Source organism: Staurois parvus, unplaced genomic scaffold (genome assembly GCF_062004578.1).
Source record: "Staurois parvus isolate SC_StPar_1 unplaced genomic scaffold, SC_StPar_1.0 ptg001003l, whole genome shotgun sequence".
In the NCBI taxonomy this organism is placed as follows: Eukaryota; Metazoa; Chordata; class Amphibia; order Anura; family Ranidae; genus Staurois; species Staurois parvus.
In genome coordinates this window covers 138,273-157,817 of record NW_028318799.1, presented here as the reverse complement: position 1 = coordinate 157,817, position 19,545 = coordinate 138,273, and the positions used below count along the sequence as shown (strand labels likewise).

At 42.6% G+C, this 19,545-nt stretch overlaps 1 protein-coding gene across 3 annotated transcripts in view; it reads right to left on the bottom strand.

Annotated features, from left to right (window-relative positions):
• Window positions 1–19,545, bottom strand: part of POLRMT (RNA polymerase mitochondrial) — a 162,412-nt gene that overhangs the window by 79,791 nt on the left and 63,076 nt on the right. For all 3 annotated transcript variants that reach the window (XR_016307397.1, XR_016307398.1, XM_089657455.1), the window contains exons 8-10: window positions 9,120–9,290; window positions 8,724–8,963; window positions 7,592–8,377 (exon numbers count right to left, since the gene is read on the bottom strand). Coding sequence is in view for 1 of the 3 variants with exons in the window: in XM_089657455.1 (XP_089513581.1) it covers window positions 7,592–8,377; window positions 8,724–8,963; window positions 9,120–9,290 (1,197 nt within the window). In the remaining 2 variants the exon portion in view is untranslated. The remainder of the gene's footprint in view (window positions 1–7,591; window positions 8,378–8,723; window positions 8,964–9,119; window positions 9,291–19,545) is intronic.

The following is a 19,545-nucleotide window of genomic DNA, read 5'->3' as shown; positions in this document are numbered from 1 at the left end:
GTCGCTGGCAGACTTCCTTGAAAACAACGGGATGCAAAGCCCATTCCCCTAGAATCAACTGCTGGCGACTGAGATAATCCACCTGCCAAATTTTCCACACCTGGAATGAACACTGCTAACAGACTTGGAACAAACAGTTAGGTCCATAAATATTTGAAACAGGCACTCACTCTCAGGTTTAATTTGAGGGTATGTACATACAAATTGTAGGAAGGGTTTAGCAATTACTCCTCTTGAGATTAGCCATCCCCCCTTTTTCAAGGGACCAAAAGTAATTGGACAATTGAATCAAAAGCTGTTGCATGGCCAGGTGTAGGCTACTCCTTCATGACTTCATCAATTAAGCCGGTAAAAGGCCTGGAGTTGATTCTAAGTGAGGTATTTGCATTTGGAATCTATTGCTGTGAACCTGCATCATGCGTTCAAAGAAGTTGTCCATGCAAGTGAAATAGGCCATTGTAAGGCTTGAAAAATGAAACAAATCCAATAGAGAGATAGCAGCAACATTAGGAGTGGCCAAAGCAACAGTTTGGTACATTCTGAGAAAAGAAGAATGCACTGGTGAGCTCAGCAACATAAAAAGGCATGGACATTCATGGGAGAGAACAGTGATGGATGATCACAGGATCCTCTCTATCGTAAAGAAAACCCCATTCACAACATCCAGACAGGAAAGACACTCCAGGAGGTGGGCGTATCATTGAAAAAAGTCTACATTCAATAGAAGACTTCACGAGAGCAAATACAGAGGGTTCCCCACAAGGTGCAAACCATTCATATGCCTGAAGAATAGAAAAGCCAGATTCGACTTTGCCAAAAAACATCTAAAAAAGCCAGACCAGTTCTGGAAAAGCATTGGACAGATGAAACTAAGATTAACCTGTACCAGAATGATGGGAAGAAAAAAGCGTGGAGAAGGCTTGGAACGGCTTATAATCCAAAGCACACAACGTCATCTGTAAACATGGTGGAGGCAGTGTGATGGCATGGACATGCATGGCTTCCAGTGGCACTGGGTCATTGGTGTTTATTGATGATGTGACAGTGTTTAGAGATATACTGTTAGTCCAGATTCAGCCAAATGCAGCAAAGATGATTGGAAGGCGCTTCACAGTACAGATGGACAATGATCCAAAACACACTGCAAAAGCAACCAAGGAGCTTTTGAAGGAAAAGAAGTGGAATATTCTGCAATGGCCGAGTCAATCACCTGATCTCAACCCAATTGAGCATGCATTTCACTTGCTGAAGGCAAAACTAAAGGCAGAAAGACCCACAAAGAACAACTGAAGACAGACGCAGTTAGAGCCTGGCAAAGCATCAGAAAGGAGAAAACCCAGTCTTTGGTTATGTCCATGGTTTCTAGACTTCAGGCAGTCATTGCCAGTAAAGGATTCTCAACAAAATATTAAAAATGAATATTGTATTTATGATTATTTTTGGTTGAACTGGATGGACTTTTGTCCTTTTTCAGCCAGACTAACTACGTAGTTATATTAATTTGTCCAATTACAATTGAGCCCCTGAAAATGGAGGGACACTGTATAAAAATGCTTGCAGTTCCTAAAATTTGTACTTGATATTTATGTTCAACCCCTTGAATTAAAGCTGAAAGTCTGCACTTTAAATTCATTTGGATTATTTCATTGTAATTTATTCTGGTTGCATACAGAGCCAAAAGTATGAAAATTGTGCCTGTGTCCAAATATATATGGACCTAACTGTATCTCTCTGCCCAGGTCAGGATGTAGTTTACCTCCTTCTGAGCACCTCGACTCCTGGTACCGCCCTGGTGGTTGATGTATGCGACTGCTGTGGCACTGTCAAGCTGAACCCTTACAGGCCAACCCTGAAACCTGGATGTCAAATACATCAGAGACAGCCTCACTGCTTGATGTTCCAGGACATTGATGGGAAGAAATCTTTCCCGTGGAAGCCATGTTCCCTGAACTGTGGCCTCCTCCAGAACAGCCCACCAACCTGAAAGGCTGGCATCGGTGGTTACCAACTTCCACACCACTGGCCGAAAGGATCTTCCCTTCTCCAAATTATGAGTTATCAACCACCAATTCAGGCTTTGCCGCACCTCTGGAGACAGAGATATGCAGTAATCCAGGGATGGAATCTTTTTGTTCCAAACAGACAGAGTTTACCCTTGCAGAGGTCTGGAGTGAAATTGGGCATAGGGAATAGTCTCGAATAAGGACACAATCTTCCTCAGCAACCTCATACAGAGGCGAATTTGAAGGATACCTCTTGGCCGTTAAACTGCAAACCTCATTCCTCAGGGAGCAACTTTTCCCTGGAGGCAGAAATACCTTTGCCTGAACCTTGTTCTAGGACCATCCCCTAATACTCCAGGCTCTGCACTGGTTCCACGACCGACTTCTTGAGGTCGAGCATCCAGCCCAGCTTTTTCAGGATCTGGAAATGCTGAGCCCCTACTACAAACTGCAGAAATCTTGGTGAGAAATGAATATTGGTACATGCAGGTATGCATCCCTGATGCTTATGGGCACTAAAAAACCTTCTCCTGTAGGAAGGCCACTACTGACCGAACCGATTCCATACAAAAGGATCGGACATTTAGGGGCTGATTTAGCCCCTTCATGAGGTCCAAAATGGGTCCATTTGGTTTTGGGACTCTAAACAGGTTTGAATAAAGCCCCTAAAACCTTTCTCCCGCTGGAACCTCCATGATCACTCCTTGAGCCAACAAGCAACCGAGCGCCTGAAATAAAGCTATTCTTTTCTCTGGATTTGTAGGTACATTTAATACCCGAAGGGAAATACCTGAAATTCTAGTTTGTACCCCCGGAGAAATCGTGGAACTGACCCATTTGTCTTGGATTAGATTCCTCCATGCAGCCACAAAATTCAAAAGCCTTCCCCCCACCCAAACTAGTGGGGGTGCTCCTTCATAGGGAGGCAGACTTTGGATCGGTCTTAGATTACTTTTGCACCCAGGGCCTCCTTGGGTTTTCATTCTGAAATCTACCTCTGGAGGCTGGGACCTGTGTGTGGCGAAACGACTGCCTGGTAGATGAGGGACCAGCAACCGAAGCCCCTGACACTTTAAAAGAAGGGCGTTGGGATTTCCTCTTAGAAGATAGAAGAGTACTTTTACCCCTGAAATCTTTTGGATATATTTGTCCAAATCTTCCCCAAACAGCCGTTCCCCATAAAAGGGACAAGAAAAACAATTGCTGAATTGAACCCTTAACAGCATCAACAGCGAAACACAAAGCATGAGGAACATCCTCCAAATCCTCAGCCGAGCATTCCCCCAGCAACGATGGTCTTCCAATCCGTTTGCTTGACATGGTCAGTAAGGCTATGGCAAAAGCCAATAGCTGCCACAGCTGGCTGTGCAGCAAAACCTGCCTGGGAGAAGGAGGGCTTAAGGATAGACTCCAGCTTCTTATCCGCTGGGTCCTTGAAAACCTGTACATCCATCCACAGGACATGTTAAAGATTTTTTCAGGGATTAAACCAGCTGCATTCACTACAGGCAACCCCCATTTCTTAACAAACGTTTGTTCCATGGAGTACAAAACAGAAAACTTATTTGGTGGAACAAAAACCCTGTCTGGGTGATCCCAGGTCAGCATACATAATTTGCTCCAGAAGAGGATGCACCGGAAAGGCCTGAGTACTCTGTGAAGGCTTCAAAGAGCCCAGGGAAGAATAAGTAACCTCAGAGGTTTCTATCAGAGGTAGCTTGAATCCAGACCGTACCATATCAGTGAGGTCATAGACTAAAAATCTATGCGACAGTGAGGCTGCTTCTCCTCAGACAGAAATTCTACTGCCTGACTTTCCCCCAGCTCTTCCTCAGGCTCCACCCATTCCTGCTCCAGGATTGGTGGTTCTAGTGACAGGGATCTATCCCGCTTCTTGATCCCCTGAGAAACTGATGTAATCATCCCAGTGATCTTATCTTCTAAACTTCATAAGGCTGAAGCAAGATCATCCTTGGTTACATATGCTGAGGCAGAAGCCTCAGTAGTAGCCACAATGCCAGACAGACACAGCGGCTCAGACTACCTAGTTGCTTCTCGCCTGTCAGGAGAGGATATTACGGCGGACTTTCGGCTAGGTTCCTCAGGACCTGGTGGAAGTACATTGGTGCTCTTTACTGCTGCACCTCCCCCATTCCGCTTTCTGGAAAATATTACTTCAGATAGCGCAAACCTGTGCACCTCCACTATTAGCACAGATCACAATGATACAGCTTTGCAAGTAGTGTGCTGAAAAAACACTCAATGCAAATGCTGCCTAAGAGCCACCTAGGGTGGCTCCTGACTGATTGGTCCACACTTCCCCCTCAGGGGAGTATTCACGTGCCGCTACTGAATAGCCCACTCTGTGTCACGGCCACAGGAGATTCCTCTGCAGCAGCAGTCCTGGTCTCCAGATAAACAAAATATGGCCAACTTCCGTTTCCGGCTGCACTCTCTCTAGTGGCCAAAAACAAAAAGAGCAAGTAAATCTCAGGAACAACAGTGAGCACTGCCCCTGGAAACTCAATCACAACACTTCTCCCTTTCCCTCCAAATTAGAGATGACTTTGTTTTTTTTTACAGAGAAAAAAAAAAGGAGATATCTTACCAGTCCTGCCGCAGGTCCCTGACTTCCGTCAGGCACCAACCTTCACCACATCATGGTAGGCATTGTCATACAGACCTTCAAGTCCACCTTGGACTCGTATAGCACCCCACTGGAAGTGCCTTGGTCATATTTAAAACTGCACAGAGTTCCATCCGTGCGGGGTCCAGCACCGTAAGGCTGCATTACAGGCAAAACCTCGAGGATTCTTCTCCTTATCCAGCGAGGCTCGGGTCCCATCCATTTTAGCACATAGCCTTCCACATGGATCCGATTAAAGATCCTGATTCTCCAATGGAACCGTTGACCATCCATCTTACAGACACTGGCAGGAAAAATGAGGTACTTCCTGTATAGGAGAGGTTATATAGGGGAGGACCTCCTCTCCGATTGGTCAGTGTCCATTTACCTATAGGTGGCCTATAACCCACATAGTCATGAATAGCCTGCTCTGAATCCCACGATGTATGATAAAGAAAAAGTGTTAGCTGGAGTTTGGCTTTAGGCTTTAATTTGCTAGTAACGTCCATCTAAATCTACTAGTATACTTAACACTACCCTCTCCAGACGAAGATGTTGTGCAAGGATGTCTATGTTGCTCTACCACAGACAGAGAGAAAAAAACAAAATAGCATCAACAACATCTCAGGACTGGTAAGCTACAATTTATTACACATTTCTTTGGAAATGTTTTATGTGTGAGGATCCCCAATGGGCTACTCACATACTTAATATCATAAGGAATGGTATTATACATATCCAGAATGCAGCAACTATAATTGAGGCACTGACTAGGTTTTCCCGGTTGTGTCTCTGCAGCAGAAGAATCGATAGCGGAAGTACATCAGCCGTGAGGCGTGTTGCAACATGTCATCATGCTGAAACTAAGTCCAGATGGTGAAAATAACCCACAAAGTTTAAAATGACTTACAGCACAGCTGAAAACAAGCATTACAAGGAGTAGCACAAGTGAATAATTCCTCAGTCCTCTGTATCCACACTGTATGCTAAGCACTGCAAATTGTCTGTCAATAGTAACGAACCTATCCTAAAACACAGGGATAATGCAGGAAACCAATTTCAAATTACTTGCAAGATGGTACGCAGTCCCTAAAACAACAGCTTTAATATACCCTACCTACAACATCAGACAGGTGCTAGAGAGGCTGTGGCTTATAAGGATCCCATCTTCACTTGTGGTAGGATTGTCCCAAAATCAGACCATTCTGGATCACAAAACTTACCACTGGTCAGCAGCATGACAACCCAATATAGTGCTTATTACATGCTACCACTGTACTTCTATTAAGACCTATAAGAGATTAATGCCGTTAAAAAGTTTAATCCCCCTATATTGGCAGCAACACTAATACCCTCAATCAATGATTGGACTGCAAAAGTTAATTCCATCATGGAGGTTGTCAGTACCAAACTGCGCGGGGTTCTGTATTTGGAGGGTCCAGTGCCAAGTGGCTGCATTACAGCCAATCCCAACTATAAAACATCCAGTTTGTTGATGCAGGGCCTGGGTACCAACCATTTTAGCATGCCAGCTGTAGGAATGGATCCAACTACCAAACTCTTGATCCTTACATGTTGAAAACATGGTATCGTTATGTAGAGAACTGTATCTCAGTGAACATTCTCTTACAGATACTGATGAAAAAACTGAGGTACTTCCTGTATGGGTGGGGGGGTGGGGGTTATATAGGGGAGGACTTCCTGTCTGTTTCTGCCAGTGTCCATTCACCTCTAGGTGGTACATAACCCAAGTAGTCATGATTTATAGCCTGCTCTGTTTCCCATGATGTATGAAAAAGAAATAAAAGATTATATAAAAAAAATAAAAATACAGGGAAACCCTGTCTTACCTTATCCACATCATTAGGCCCCTTGGGGGTTCAGGCTTCTCCCATCACAGTGGGCATACCCTCCCCAAAGGGATTCTCAGGGTCTGGAAACAATAGTAACAGAACACGGCCCTGGACACACATAGCTAACTACAGACGTTGCACTTTGTGCCAAAGTGACTGCCTACCACAGGATCCAGTGGCCAAAACAAAAATTATAGGCAAGCCCATACAGTGGGGTCAACACTTAAGGGGTACTGATCTGGATACTGCTAAATAATGTAGGGCAATAAGCAGTCAGAAAAAGCTTCTTTAAAGGAAAAGAGATCCGTCATCTAATGACAACAGCAATAAAAAAAAAAAAAAAAGTTATAGAAGCGTATAGTAAGAGCGGGTGTAGCAAAGTTTTTTTTGCCAGCATCCAAGCACCTGAATGTAGCCTGCATATAAAGGTAGCCATAGATGGATGAAACTTTGGTATGTTCAGCAAGGGCTAGCCAAATTTCCATCCATCTATGGCTGTTCCCATAGGAGAGGGAGTTGATTTAGTGACCAACTATTGACCGACTCCTACCAAATGGGACTGCAGGAAAATCTGAGCTCGATCAGTGTATGCAGCCATATGGCTGCAGTGCTGATCAATGTATTCTGGCAGCGAAGGAGTCCCACTGTTGGAATACAATAGCGCAGCGCGGAGGCTTTCCCCATCCACTTTGAATATGTGGGTGGGAAAAATTCCTTCATTTTTTTTTCTCCCGATCAGCACACTGGCTTAAAAAAAAAAAAAAAGAATGATGTATGGCATAAATCATGGCATATGATTACAAAATTTGTGTCCTTTTACATTCCCCTCATTATTACTAATATACAACTGCTTCTGACCATTACCATATTTATAGGTTGCAGCGTTTCATCTGCATGCGTGTCAAAGTGGTCACATGACTGAAAACCACTCTGACTGGTCCTGATCACTAATGGCAGTCAGGTTTGAGAGTGAGCAGCCCTGCACAGTGTTGGCTGCTCCCTTTTAAGGGGAGGATTTTTTTATTAAAGTGTCCTTTGCGGAGCTATCATGTTAGGAAAGGGTTAAACAAAACAAAAAAAAAAAGGGTTAAACAAAAAACTGCACTTACAGTCATTGGGTGATCAGCAGAATCCAAAATGTCCTCCATAATTTCATCAGCATACTCCTTTCTTTGTTGAAGAGAGCTTTTCTTTTTAAACCCAGTAAGGTTGATGAGATGGATCTTTAGCCAATTTAAACCATTTGGCCCGAGTGGGTGGCCTTCAGCAAACACTAGCAAAGCCCGAGTTACATCACTACCCAAATGATTAAAATACGGAGGACAGGGGTAGGTGCGACCTCGGAAATCCATGTTGTGTGGGAACCAGAATGTCTGGTCTCGCAAATGATTGGCAATAGACAGCTTATAAAGTGCATCCATTCGCAGGCTAAACATCTCAGCAGTTTTCTTTCTGCACTGCACCAGCATTTTTTGATGTGCATGTTTTTCCCTTGAGCTTAGCATCCCAGGTAATGGCACTGAAAGCACAGGAGCTTCAGAAAGAGGTGGTGGAATGTCCAGCTTCTCATTACCTTTATCATTGAAGATGGACACAATAATGTCCAGAATGGGCTTGTTAACGCGCCAAGCACATGCCCCAAGTTGATTAAGTGAATCAAAAACTGGAAAAAGTTGCCCTGAAGGACATTTTTCCAACAGCAGCTGATGCTGCACTACTCCCTCATTACAGCGCATAAATTGTGCAGGAGACAATAAATAGGGACCAAATTGAGGAGAGAGCCAGGGCAATGGGGGACACCTCATTGGCATAACAGCAGCTTCAAAAGTCAGAAGTTTTTCTTCTGCATCCAGAAGGATTTGGCTGTACATTGGGTGTGGCTTTATAAGCCCAATCTGTAAATATAAATATTTGGTATGTCAAGAGTGCATTATGAAGGACATAGGTCAGAAGTCAAGATGCCTGTAACAGTAAAGTGACACAATACAGTAAAGCTTAGAAAATGAGGGGCTACATAAAAACACAACATTAATCTTGAATATTTCAATTTTTTTTCTTTTGTGACCTAAAAATTCAAAATACACACACGCTCCACAAAACATTTATGAAGGACAGCATAGCAACCTCTCGCTATGCCACATGCACATGATATGATGAACAACTGATGAATTTTAGAATTACTTACAACTATACCATACAGCAGCCAACCAATAATTAGCTAGTGATTGCAAATATACCCACCTGTTGTATGCTACGAAAGGAATACATGTGGTAAAGCACTGGGATAAGTTTTGGATCACTGCGAGGACGTAACAAGTTATTTTTTAGTTTTACTGTCTTAACCATTAAATCTACTAGGTGGGTGCCCAATTGCAGCAACAGGAACCGTGGCCAAGGAGAATGGAGTCTTGAAACACATGGGCCTCCAAAAGCTTCATATTCCACATTTTCCCACAATTCTCGAGGAAGAAGGCCAGAAACCTGCATGCAAGTAGGCAGAGGAAAAAAGAAAAAAAAAAATGAATAATATAGCAACCATAAAACAGTCAGTTATATAAAAGCTATTAAATCCTTATCTCATTTTTGTCTATTTTCCAGTATATTACTAATTTTATGCTCAGTTCAAGTCAGTCTTACCTTTCCATCCTTGGATAGCAACTTGCAATATTCCTTGTACAATAACCGGATCCTATCCATGTTATCGCCCTGCAACTGCTGCCGAATGAAAAACCTATTGTAGATTTTCATGCCAAGTTCCCGAGAAATCATATAGAACGATTCTCCTGCAGGTGGCAGCTGGGTCAATGTCTATAGAAGAAAATAAATATAAAAACAAGGGTCTATACATAACAGCATATATAACATCAGAAACATCCATGGCTTTATGTTTAGATGTTAAAAAAAAAAACTACAACAAAACTATAAATGTAACTATTGACAATAAACCAATGTTGTTTTATTTCCCACATTTATAAAGCACTGTCATATCACATAGCACTTGACATCTACATCAAGAGCTGGGCTTCTGAGGTTATTCAGAATTCATTTGATCTGCAGCTGACCTCCTTCTGACCTGTATTTCACCTGCTTCAAGTGGGTTTTGCATTCCCATAGATTTCTATGGGAATACAAATCCTGTCAAATGCAAACAAAAGCCTGTCAAAGCAAGCCTTACTTACAGAATCTTGAAATACACACAAACACCATCCAGACAGTATTTAAATTGTGATAACACTACACCCAGTTAGGCTTGGTTCACATTGCTGTGACATGTGAAACCCCAAGTTACATGACTTGTGAAGTCCTATGTTAGTCAGTGAGAGCTGTCTTAATTAGCACTACTGAAATTGCTCCGACTTTAGAAAAGGTTCCTGTACAATTTCAAAGTGCCTTCCATCCGAATTGTGCCCATAGACTTTAATGGAAGTCGCCTCCAAGTCAGATCTTCACCTATATTGATGTGATTTGGATCTGACATTACAGGAAGATTACACAGGCATTGACTGAAAGTTGCCTCAGAGTTGCTTCAAAGCAGTACTCACAGTGCGACTTTGCTAGGCAACCTAAGTCATGCAACTTTCAGGTTGCAGTAGTGTGAACCGAGACTTAGTGTGAAATTGGTATCAATAAAAACATAAAAGTAAGTCCCCTTTCACACTGACGGACCGGTCGGGTCCACGAGTCCGTTTTTCAGGCAGACCCGATCAGACACTCCAGTCTCCTCTATGGAGCAGCAGGTGTAAAAAAACATGTTCATTTACACCAGCCTACATCCAATCCTATCCACTAAAAAGAGACGAATGGGGATCCATTCCCCATCCATCTGGTGGAATGGTTCGGATGGCAGTCGGGGGTAATCAGACAGGTGGTCCGTTTACATTCGACTGCCCATAGAGGACAATGGGCTGTGCCCGTTCTGCATAAGTGGAGCGGCATAATCTGACTATAGTGACAACTGTAATCGGCATTAGCTGTGTTTTACCAATGAAAATTACTGATGGAAGTTTATGAGAATTGAGAAGTTATTCAATGGTTATATCACAAAGCTATTAGAGATGTAGTGTTACTAATGCACTTTATAAATTTGAGTGTTTTAATTTAGGATCTTTCTGCATGGAACAGTAATGTTACTACTCTATTAATATATTAATAGTAAAAAGGTCCAGTCCAGCATGTAGGCCCTTTACAAAATAATCTAGAGTGGGTGACTGGGGACAAAGAGAAGGCAAATCTATTTAATACCTGCTTCAGTTCTGTGTATACAAAGGAGCATGGGGGAACTCTTGTCCATAATGGGCATGTTATTGACACAGCTCCAGATGACCTGATATGATCCAAAAATATTTAGACAGTATAAAGGTGAATAAAGCACCTGGACCAGATGGCATACACCCACAGGACCTTAACAAATTGAGCTCTGTCATTTCAAAGCCATTGTTTATAATTTTTAGGGACTCTTTAATGACTGGCATAGTGCCACTGGATTGGCGCAAGGTCAATGTGGTGCCAATATTTAAAAAGGGGTCAAAATCTTTACCAAGTAATTATAGACCTGTTAGTTTAACTTCTATAGTTGGGAAGATATTGGAGAGTTTAATAAAAGAACACAGATGAGTTCTTGCTGGAAAAAAATATTTTAAGCAACAGACAGCATGGATTCATGAAAGACAGAAGTTGTCAAACAAATCTGATTTCTTTTTATGAGGAGGAGAGCAAAACCTTGGACAGAGGGGTGGCAGTGGACGTGGTATACTTGGATTTTGCAAAAGGGTTTGACACAGTTCCCCACACATGGCTAATGTGCAAGGTAAAGTCTACGGGCTTGGAAAAATCTGTATGTAAATGGGTAGAACACTGGCTAAAAGATCGTATTCAAAGAATAGTGGTTAATGATTCATACTCTGAATGGTCTAGGGTTGTCAGTGGTGTACCCCAAGGTTCAGTGTTTGGACCCTTACTTTTTAATATATTTATAAACGATATACGGTCTGAGATTAGAAATCCCATTTCAGTCTTTGCAGATGACACCAAGCTGTGCAGTGGAATAACGTCCTTACAGGATGTCTTCAACTTACAAGCCGACCTCAATGCACTGTTTAATTGGGCAACTATGTGGCAAATGAGGTTTAATGTTGATAAATGTAAGGTTATGCACTTGGGGGCTAAGAATATGTATGCATCATACATACTAGGGGGGAGTACAACTGGGGGAATCAATGGTGCAGAAGGATCTGGGAATTCTGGTAGATAACAAGCTTAATAATGGCATGCAATGCCAAGCTGCGGTTTCTAAAGCGAGCAAAATCCTCTCTTGTATTAAAGAAGGTATAGACTCCAGAGAGAAAGATATAGTACCCCTGTACAAATCATAGTAATGCCTCATCTGGAATATGCAGTTCAGTTTTGGGGCAGGAAGGAATTTTTTTTCCAGCAGGAGCAAATTGGATCATGCTTTGCTGGGGTTTTTTGCCTTCCTCTGGATCAACTGTGGGTATAGGATAATAACTTTTTTTTTTTCTATGGTTGAACTGGATCGATTTATGTCTTTTGTCAGCCAGACTATATATATATATATATATATATATATATATATATAGGCCCTGCCCTATTGGAATTTTACTCCTCCCTATTGAGCAGAGAAAAACCTCATTTGCAATTTCAACATTCAACAGTCATTCCCAAACCGGACAAACGACCCCAGCTAACTACAGGCCCATAGCATTATTAAACACGGATACATTTTTTTGAAGCTCTTAGCAAATCGTTTGGCTCCTTTGCTTCCCAAAATCATCATCCATTACGATCAGGTGGGATTTGTCTTGGCGAGACAGGCACGGGATAACACTAGACGTACTATCAATTTAGTTGACCTTCTTCACGGCTCACGAACACAGGCACTATTGCTATGTTTAGATGCCCAGAAGGCATTTGACCTGTTGGGATGGCCTTATATGTTTGGCACTGTATTCACGGCCTACAGCACAGGTTAAGCTTCCCAATGCCACATCCCTCCTAGATTATAAGCTCCAAGGAGCAGGGCCCTCCTATCCCTCTTGTATTGAACTGTATTGTTGCTGTATTGTCTCCCATTATATTGTAAAGCGCTGAGCAAACTGTTGGCGCTATATAAATCCTGTATAATAATAACATCCGATACTTTTCCCATGCTCAACGGCACTAGACAGGGATGCCCACTCCTATTTGTGTTATGTCTTGAACCACTATCAGTAGTGATCAGAGCACATCCTGACATAGCGGGAGTGACTGTGAGAGGGAAAGAATATAAAACGGACGTTCTATTGACTATAACTAAGCCTCACTTGTCATTACCGGCATTGCATAAACTTTTACAAACCTTTAGTGATTTATCTGGCTCTAAAATAAACACTTCAAAGACAGAAGCTATGCCCCTTAATAGCCCATCCCAAGATTTCTCACTGCTCCAACAAAATTACTCATACCACTGGTGCATGTCATCTATTAAATTATTATTATACAGGATTTATATAGCGCCAACAGTTTGCTCAGCACTTCACAATATAACGGGAGACAATACAGCAAAAGTACAGTTCAATACAAGAGGGTAAGGAGGGCCCTGCTCCTTGGAGCTTACAATCTAAGAGGGAGGGGCTAGTGGTACAAAAGGTAGTAACTGTAGGGAATAGATAGCAACTATAGGTACCTTGGTACTCATATACAGTGGGGCAAAAAAGTATTTAGTCAGCCACCAATTGTGCAAGTTCTCCCACTAAAAAGATGAGAGGCCTGTAATTGGCATCATAGGTAGACCTCAACTATGAGAGACAAAATGAGAAAAAAAATCCAGACAATCACATTGGCTGATTTGGAAAGAATTTATGTGCAAATTATGGTGGAAAATAAGTATTTGGTCACCTACAAACAAGCAAGATTTCTGGCTCTCACAGACCTGTACCTTCTTCTTTAAGAGGCTCCTCTGTCCTGCACTCATTACCTGTATCAATGGCACCCGTTTGAGGTTGTGGACAGGTGTCTTTTATACTGATAAGTTCAAACAGTCACACTCCAAACTCCACTATGGTGAAGACCAAAGAGCTGTCGAAGGACACCAGAAACAAAACTGTAGACCTGCACCAGGCTGGGAAGACAGAATCTGCAATAGGCAAGCAGCTTGGTGTGAACAAATCAACGGTGGGAGCAATTATTAGAAAATGGAAGACATACAAGACCACTGATAATCTCCCACGATCTCACCCCGTGGGGTCAAAATGATCACAAGAACGGTGAGCAAAAATCCCAGGACCACACGGGGGGGACCTAGTGAATGACCTGGAGAGGTGGGACCAACGTAACAAAGGCTACCATCAGTAATACACTACGACGCCAGGGACTCAGATCCTGCAGTGCCAGACGTGTCCCCCTGCTTAAGCCAGTACATGTCCGGGCCCGTCTGAAGTTTGCTAGAGAGCATTTGGATGATCCAGAAGAGGATTGGGAGAATGTCATATGGTCAGATGAAACCAAAATAGAACTGTTTGGTAGAAACACAACTCGTCGTGTTTGGAGGAGAGAGAATGCTGAGTTGCATCCAAAGAACACCATACCTACTGTGAAGCATGGGGGTGGCAACATCATGCTTTGGGGCTGTTTCTACGCAAAAGGACCAGGACGACTGATCCATGTACAGAACAGAATGAATGGGGCCATGTATCGTGAGATTTTGAGTGCAAACCTCCTTCCATCAGCAAGGGCATTGAAGATGAAACGTGGCTGGGTCTTCCAACATGACAATGATCCCAAACATACCGCCCGGGCAACAAAGGAGTGGCTTCGTAAGAAGCATTTCAAGGTCCTGGAGTGGCCTAGCCAGTCTCCAGATCTCAACCCCATAGAAAACCTTTGGAGGGAGTTGAAAGTCCGTATTGCCCAGCGACAGCCCCAAAACATCACTGCTCTAGAGGAGATCTGCATGGAGGAATGGGCCAACATACCAGCAACAGTGTGTGCCAACCTTGTGAAGACTTACAGGAAACGTTTGACCTCTGTCATTGCCAACAAAGGATATATAACAAAGTATTGAGATGAACTTTTGATATTGGCCAAATACTTATTTTCCACCATAATTTGCAAATGCATTCTTTCCAAATCAGCCAATGTGATTGTCTGGATTTTTTTTCTCATTTTGTCTCTCATAGTTGTGGTCTACCTATGATGCCAATTACAGGCCTCTCCCATCTTTTTAAGTGGGAGAACTTGCACAATTGGTGGCTGATTAAATACTTTTTTGCCCCACTGTAACCCCAAGTTATGCTCAGTTGTTTGAAGCTAACTACCCCCCCACTGTTGCGGGAAATCTATGCTCTCCTAAATCAGTGGGATGCTTATAAGATATCTTTCCTGGGTAGAGTAAATGTGTTAAAGATGTCAATTTTGCCAAAGCTACTTTACCTTTTTGAGACTCTACCAATCGTGATTCCTCATGTCCAACTGCAAACTCTACAACGAGCATTTTTTAGATTTATTTGGCATTCCAGAAAGCCCAGAATAGCGAGAACGGTTCTTTTGTCATCTAGAAATAACGGAGACTAGGGGTACCAGATATTACCAATTACTCAATTACTATTTAGCCACTCATCTGAGACAAACACTATCATGGTTCATCCAAAACCCTCAGAATAGATGGGCGGAGATTGAACTAAGCTATATCTATCTGATCCACACATGTTCATTGCTACGCCCTTTTCATTATACATCACCTGTATCTCTGCAACCCCCCCCCCCCCCCCCCCCGCTTGAATCCTTGAAATTATTTACCCTCAAAGTTTGGTCAACTTGTGTGAAATCTCAGCAGTTACTATCTGTGTGCTCTCCATTGTTAAACGCTTTATATAACCTGGAGCTCCCCGATAGTCTGTCCTACCCACAGATGAGCCCTTGGGCAATTAATGGGATATTTCAACTCTGTCATCTGATCAATCCGGTCTCGTGCAGGATTCAGTCATTTGAGGAGGTTAGGGCGTGGAAATCCACAATTTCTGTATCAGCTAGATACACACGTATTTACAGTTCTGTCATTTCTTCCATTCCTTGAACTCCTCTTTAACGCTAGATCACCCCACAGATTGAGAGGATAGCTATTAAAGGTCCCTCCCAACAACAACATCTTATCACCTCTTTATATAAACTACTCCTCAATAAAGGTTCTCTTATTGCTAACCCTCACCGTTATATGAAGAGATAGAAGATGAACTCCAATGTTCAATCTCTTTGAAATGTTGCCAGGTGATATGGGATTCTGTTGCTAAAACCACTCATTGTGTTGTGTATAAAGAAAACTTGCACCAATGCATCAATATTTTATATAAGACCCCTGTATTGCTTCATGCAATCAACCTTGAATCTGTCTGACAAGTGCTGGAGGTGCATAGGAGGAGTAGGTACCTTGGCACACATCTTTTGGTTTTGTCCACAGATTGCGGGTTAATGGGCTATGGTTAGAAATGTCTTGGAGAAGGTACTCGATGTTACCCTGCCACCAGACCTGCTACACTATCTTTTGCGCCTACCCTTTAGGGGTATCTCTAAGCAATCTAAGAGGTTGGGAATGCACATTCTGATGGCCGCTAGACGGGTGATACCACGACACTGGAAATCAGTTGATGTTCCCATGCTAAATCATCTCTTAAGAGCAATCTCTGAAATCAGGGAAATGGAATATCTTACAGCTCTAGTGGGTGAACACTCAGGTCACTTTCGCTCTATTTGGGAGCTATGGGATCATTCTCCTTTTGGTAGACTTCCTTCCTCTCCCCCCCCCCCCATGTAGTTCAGACACCTTTTCAGGTAACGTACCTTTGACAAATAATGTAACCCAATGATGTGCAGGATTATGTTGATTTATGCCTTTGTATTGTGCAAATTAACATGATACCATGATGTTCATATTTCTTCTGTTTTTGTTTTCTTTTATACTAATGGTGGTTATCTTTCATTGCAACGTTTACACCCAAAGTGTTGTTGTAACTATGTTCTGGAAAAAATGGGCACTGGCCCTTAATAAAAATTTACAATATTAAAAAAAAAAAAAAAAAGGAGCTGCAGGAATATCTGGCAAGTACTGGCTGTGTGGTATATGTGACAACAATCTACCGTATTCTTCAGATGTCTGGGCTATGGGGTAGAGTGGCAAGATGGAAGCCTTTTCTTACGAAGAAAAACATCCATGCCCAGCTAAATTTTGCAAAAACACATCTGAAGTCTCCCAAAAGCATGTGGGAAAATGTTAAGGTTGAACTTTTTGGCCATAATTCCAAAAGATATGTTTGGCACAAAAACAACACTGCACATCACCAAAAGAACACCATACACAGAGTGAAGCATGGTGGTAGCAGCATCATGCTTTGGGGCTGTTTTTCTTCAGCTGAAAGTGGGGCCTTAGTCAAGGTAGAGGGAATTATGAACAGTTCCAAATACCAGTCAATGTTGGCACAAAACCTTCAGGCATGACAAACGACCCAAAGCATACATCCAAAACAACAAAGGAATGGTTTCACCAGAAGAAGATTAAAGTTTTGGAATGGCCCAGCCAGAGCCCAAACCTGAATTTGATCAAAAATCAATGGGGTGATCTGAAGTGGCTGTGCACAGGAGATGCCCTCACAATCTGATAGATTTGGAGTGTTTTTGCGAGGAAGAGTGGTCAAATATTGCCAAGTCAAGATGTGCCATGCTAATAGACTCATACTCAAAAAGACTGAGGTGCTTAAAAAGGTGCTTCAACAAAGTATTAGTTTAAGGGTGTGCACACTTATCCAACCATATTATTTTAGTTTATTTTTACTTCCCTCCACCTAAAAGATTTCAGTTTGTTGTTCAATTGAGTTGTACAGGTTATACGTAGGTCACATTAAAGGTGGAAAAAGTTCAGAAATTATTTATCTTTGTCTCATTCTTTTACATCACAGAAACCTGACATTTTAACAGGGGTGTATAGACTTTTTATATCCACTGTATGTGTCCATGTACACATAGATGTTTACAAGTGTTTAGAGGCAGAAAAAAAAATGCCATTACTTGTGCGTTCAAAAGAGGAGGGTTTGAGCAGAAAAACCACTAAACACACAAATGTACATGAACATTAGCCGCGTTTAAGCACATCAATAAGTTAATGCCTTCCAATGGCCAGAATAAATTAATGACGAATTCTCCTGCGCTCTAGGACCCAGACAGGTGGCGAATGGATGGAACCAGACCTGGAAAAATCGTCCACCAATGCATAAAGGGTTGTGCGGCTCCAAAACAAGGCTGGGGAAGCCCGACCAATACTGCAGAATGAAATGAAAACGAGAAGCGCACCAACCTTGTGCATTACCTCAGTAACCAAAATTTATTCAGAGCTCTGATGAAGAAGGGACGCCCTTCGAAACGCGTCAGCTGTACTGAATACCCATCCCCTTGATGGGATTCGCGCTATCTTCAAGTCCCTTTGAGGACTTACATGCCTGATTTCATTCGCTGCTTGTGTGTATATTTTTTACAATTAATAAATTTTGGTTACTGAGGTAATGCGCAAGGTTGGTGCGCTTCTTGTTTTCATTTCATTCTGCAGAATAAATTAATACTCTGGTGAACAGAATAAATTAACAACAGATGCGCACAAGCACATGCAAAATGCGGCTTTAAGTGCATTGTTTAAGCTGTGTTTTCCTGCCCTGGACACCTTTGGGAAGGAAAACAGCTTAACCCCTTCATGCCCATGCACACAAATATGCAGTCCTTTTGGACTGGGCTTTTATCTGTGGGGCTGCTAATTTGCGTACCTGTCTTTGTGCTGGGAGCATGCCGCATGGCACGTTCCCAACACAAAGACCAAGGTCTCACTGAAAGCCCTGGGTGTCCCATTCTAATGATCGGGACCCGCAACTCCTGATTCCGGGTCACCTGATTGTAGTGACAGCCTCTGATTGGCTATCACAGTGATCAGTCACTGTGAAGCTCGCCCTCGTGTTTTCTCTTTTTGAATGAAGGAGAGCCATACATTGTATCTCTCTCTGTCCTTTCAGAGAGAAAAAAAAAAGTGTGTGTAAAAAAAAAATAAAATACAAATCATAAAAAAAACTAATTAAATCAATTTTTTAAAAAAAACCTAGATCAAGGTTTGATCTAGGTCAGTGCCAGGATTAGTGCTTGCGTCAGGGTCAGTATTTTTTTTCCCAGGATTTGTTTTTAATTTTTAAACTAGTATCAGTGTCAGTTAGTGGCAGGACAAAAATTAAAAAAACTCAAAATGCGCACTAATGTTTCTGGTCCGTACTACGGGTACAAACAACCAACATATACACTCTATATTGCCAAAAGTATAGGGATGCCTGCCTTTACACGCACACTTTAATGGCATCCCAGTCTTAATCCGTAGGATTCAATATTGACTTGGCCTACCCTTTGCAGCTACAATAGCTTCAACTCTTCTGGGAAGGCTGTCCACAAGGTTTAGGAGTGTGTCTATGGTAATGTTTGACCATTCTTCCAGAAGCGCATTTGTGAGGTCAGGCACTGATGTCGGACAAGAAGGCCTTGCTCGCAGTCTCCGCTTGAATTCGTCGGAAAGGTGTTCTATAAGGATGAAGTCAGGACTCTGCAGGCCAGTCAAGGTCCTCTACCCCAAACTCGCTCATCCATGTCTTTAAGGACCTTGCTTTGTGCACGTGTGCGCAGTCATGTTGGAACAGGAAGGGACCATCCCCGAACTGTTCCCACAAAAGCTGGGAGAATGAAATTGTCCAAAATGTCTTGGTATGCTGATGCCTTAAGATTTCCCTTCACTGGAATTAAGGGGCCAAGCCCAACCCCTGAAAAACAACCCCACACCATAATTCCCCCTCCCCAAACCTTACACTTGGCACAATGCAGTAAGGCAAGTACCGCTCTCGTGGCAACCGCTAAACCCAGACACGTCCATCGGATTTGCCAGACAGAGAAACGTGATTCGCCACTCCAGAGAACACGTCTCCACTGCTTTAGAGTCCAGTGGAGGCGTGCTTTACAGGACTGCATCCGACGCTTTGCATTGTACTTGGTGATGTAA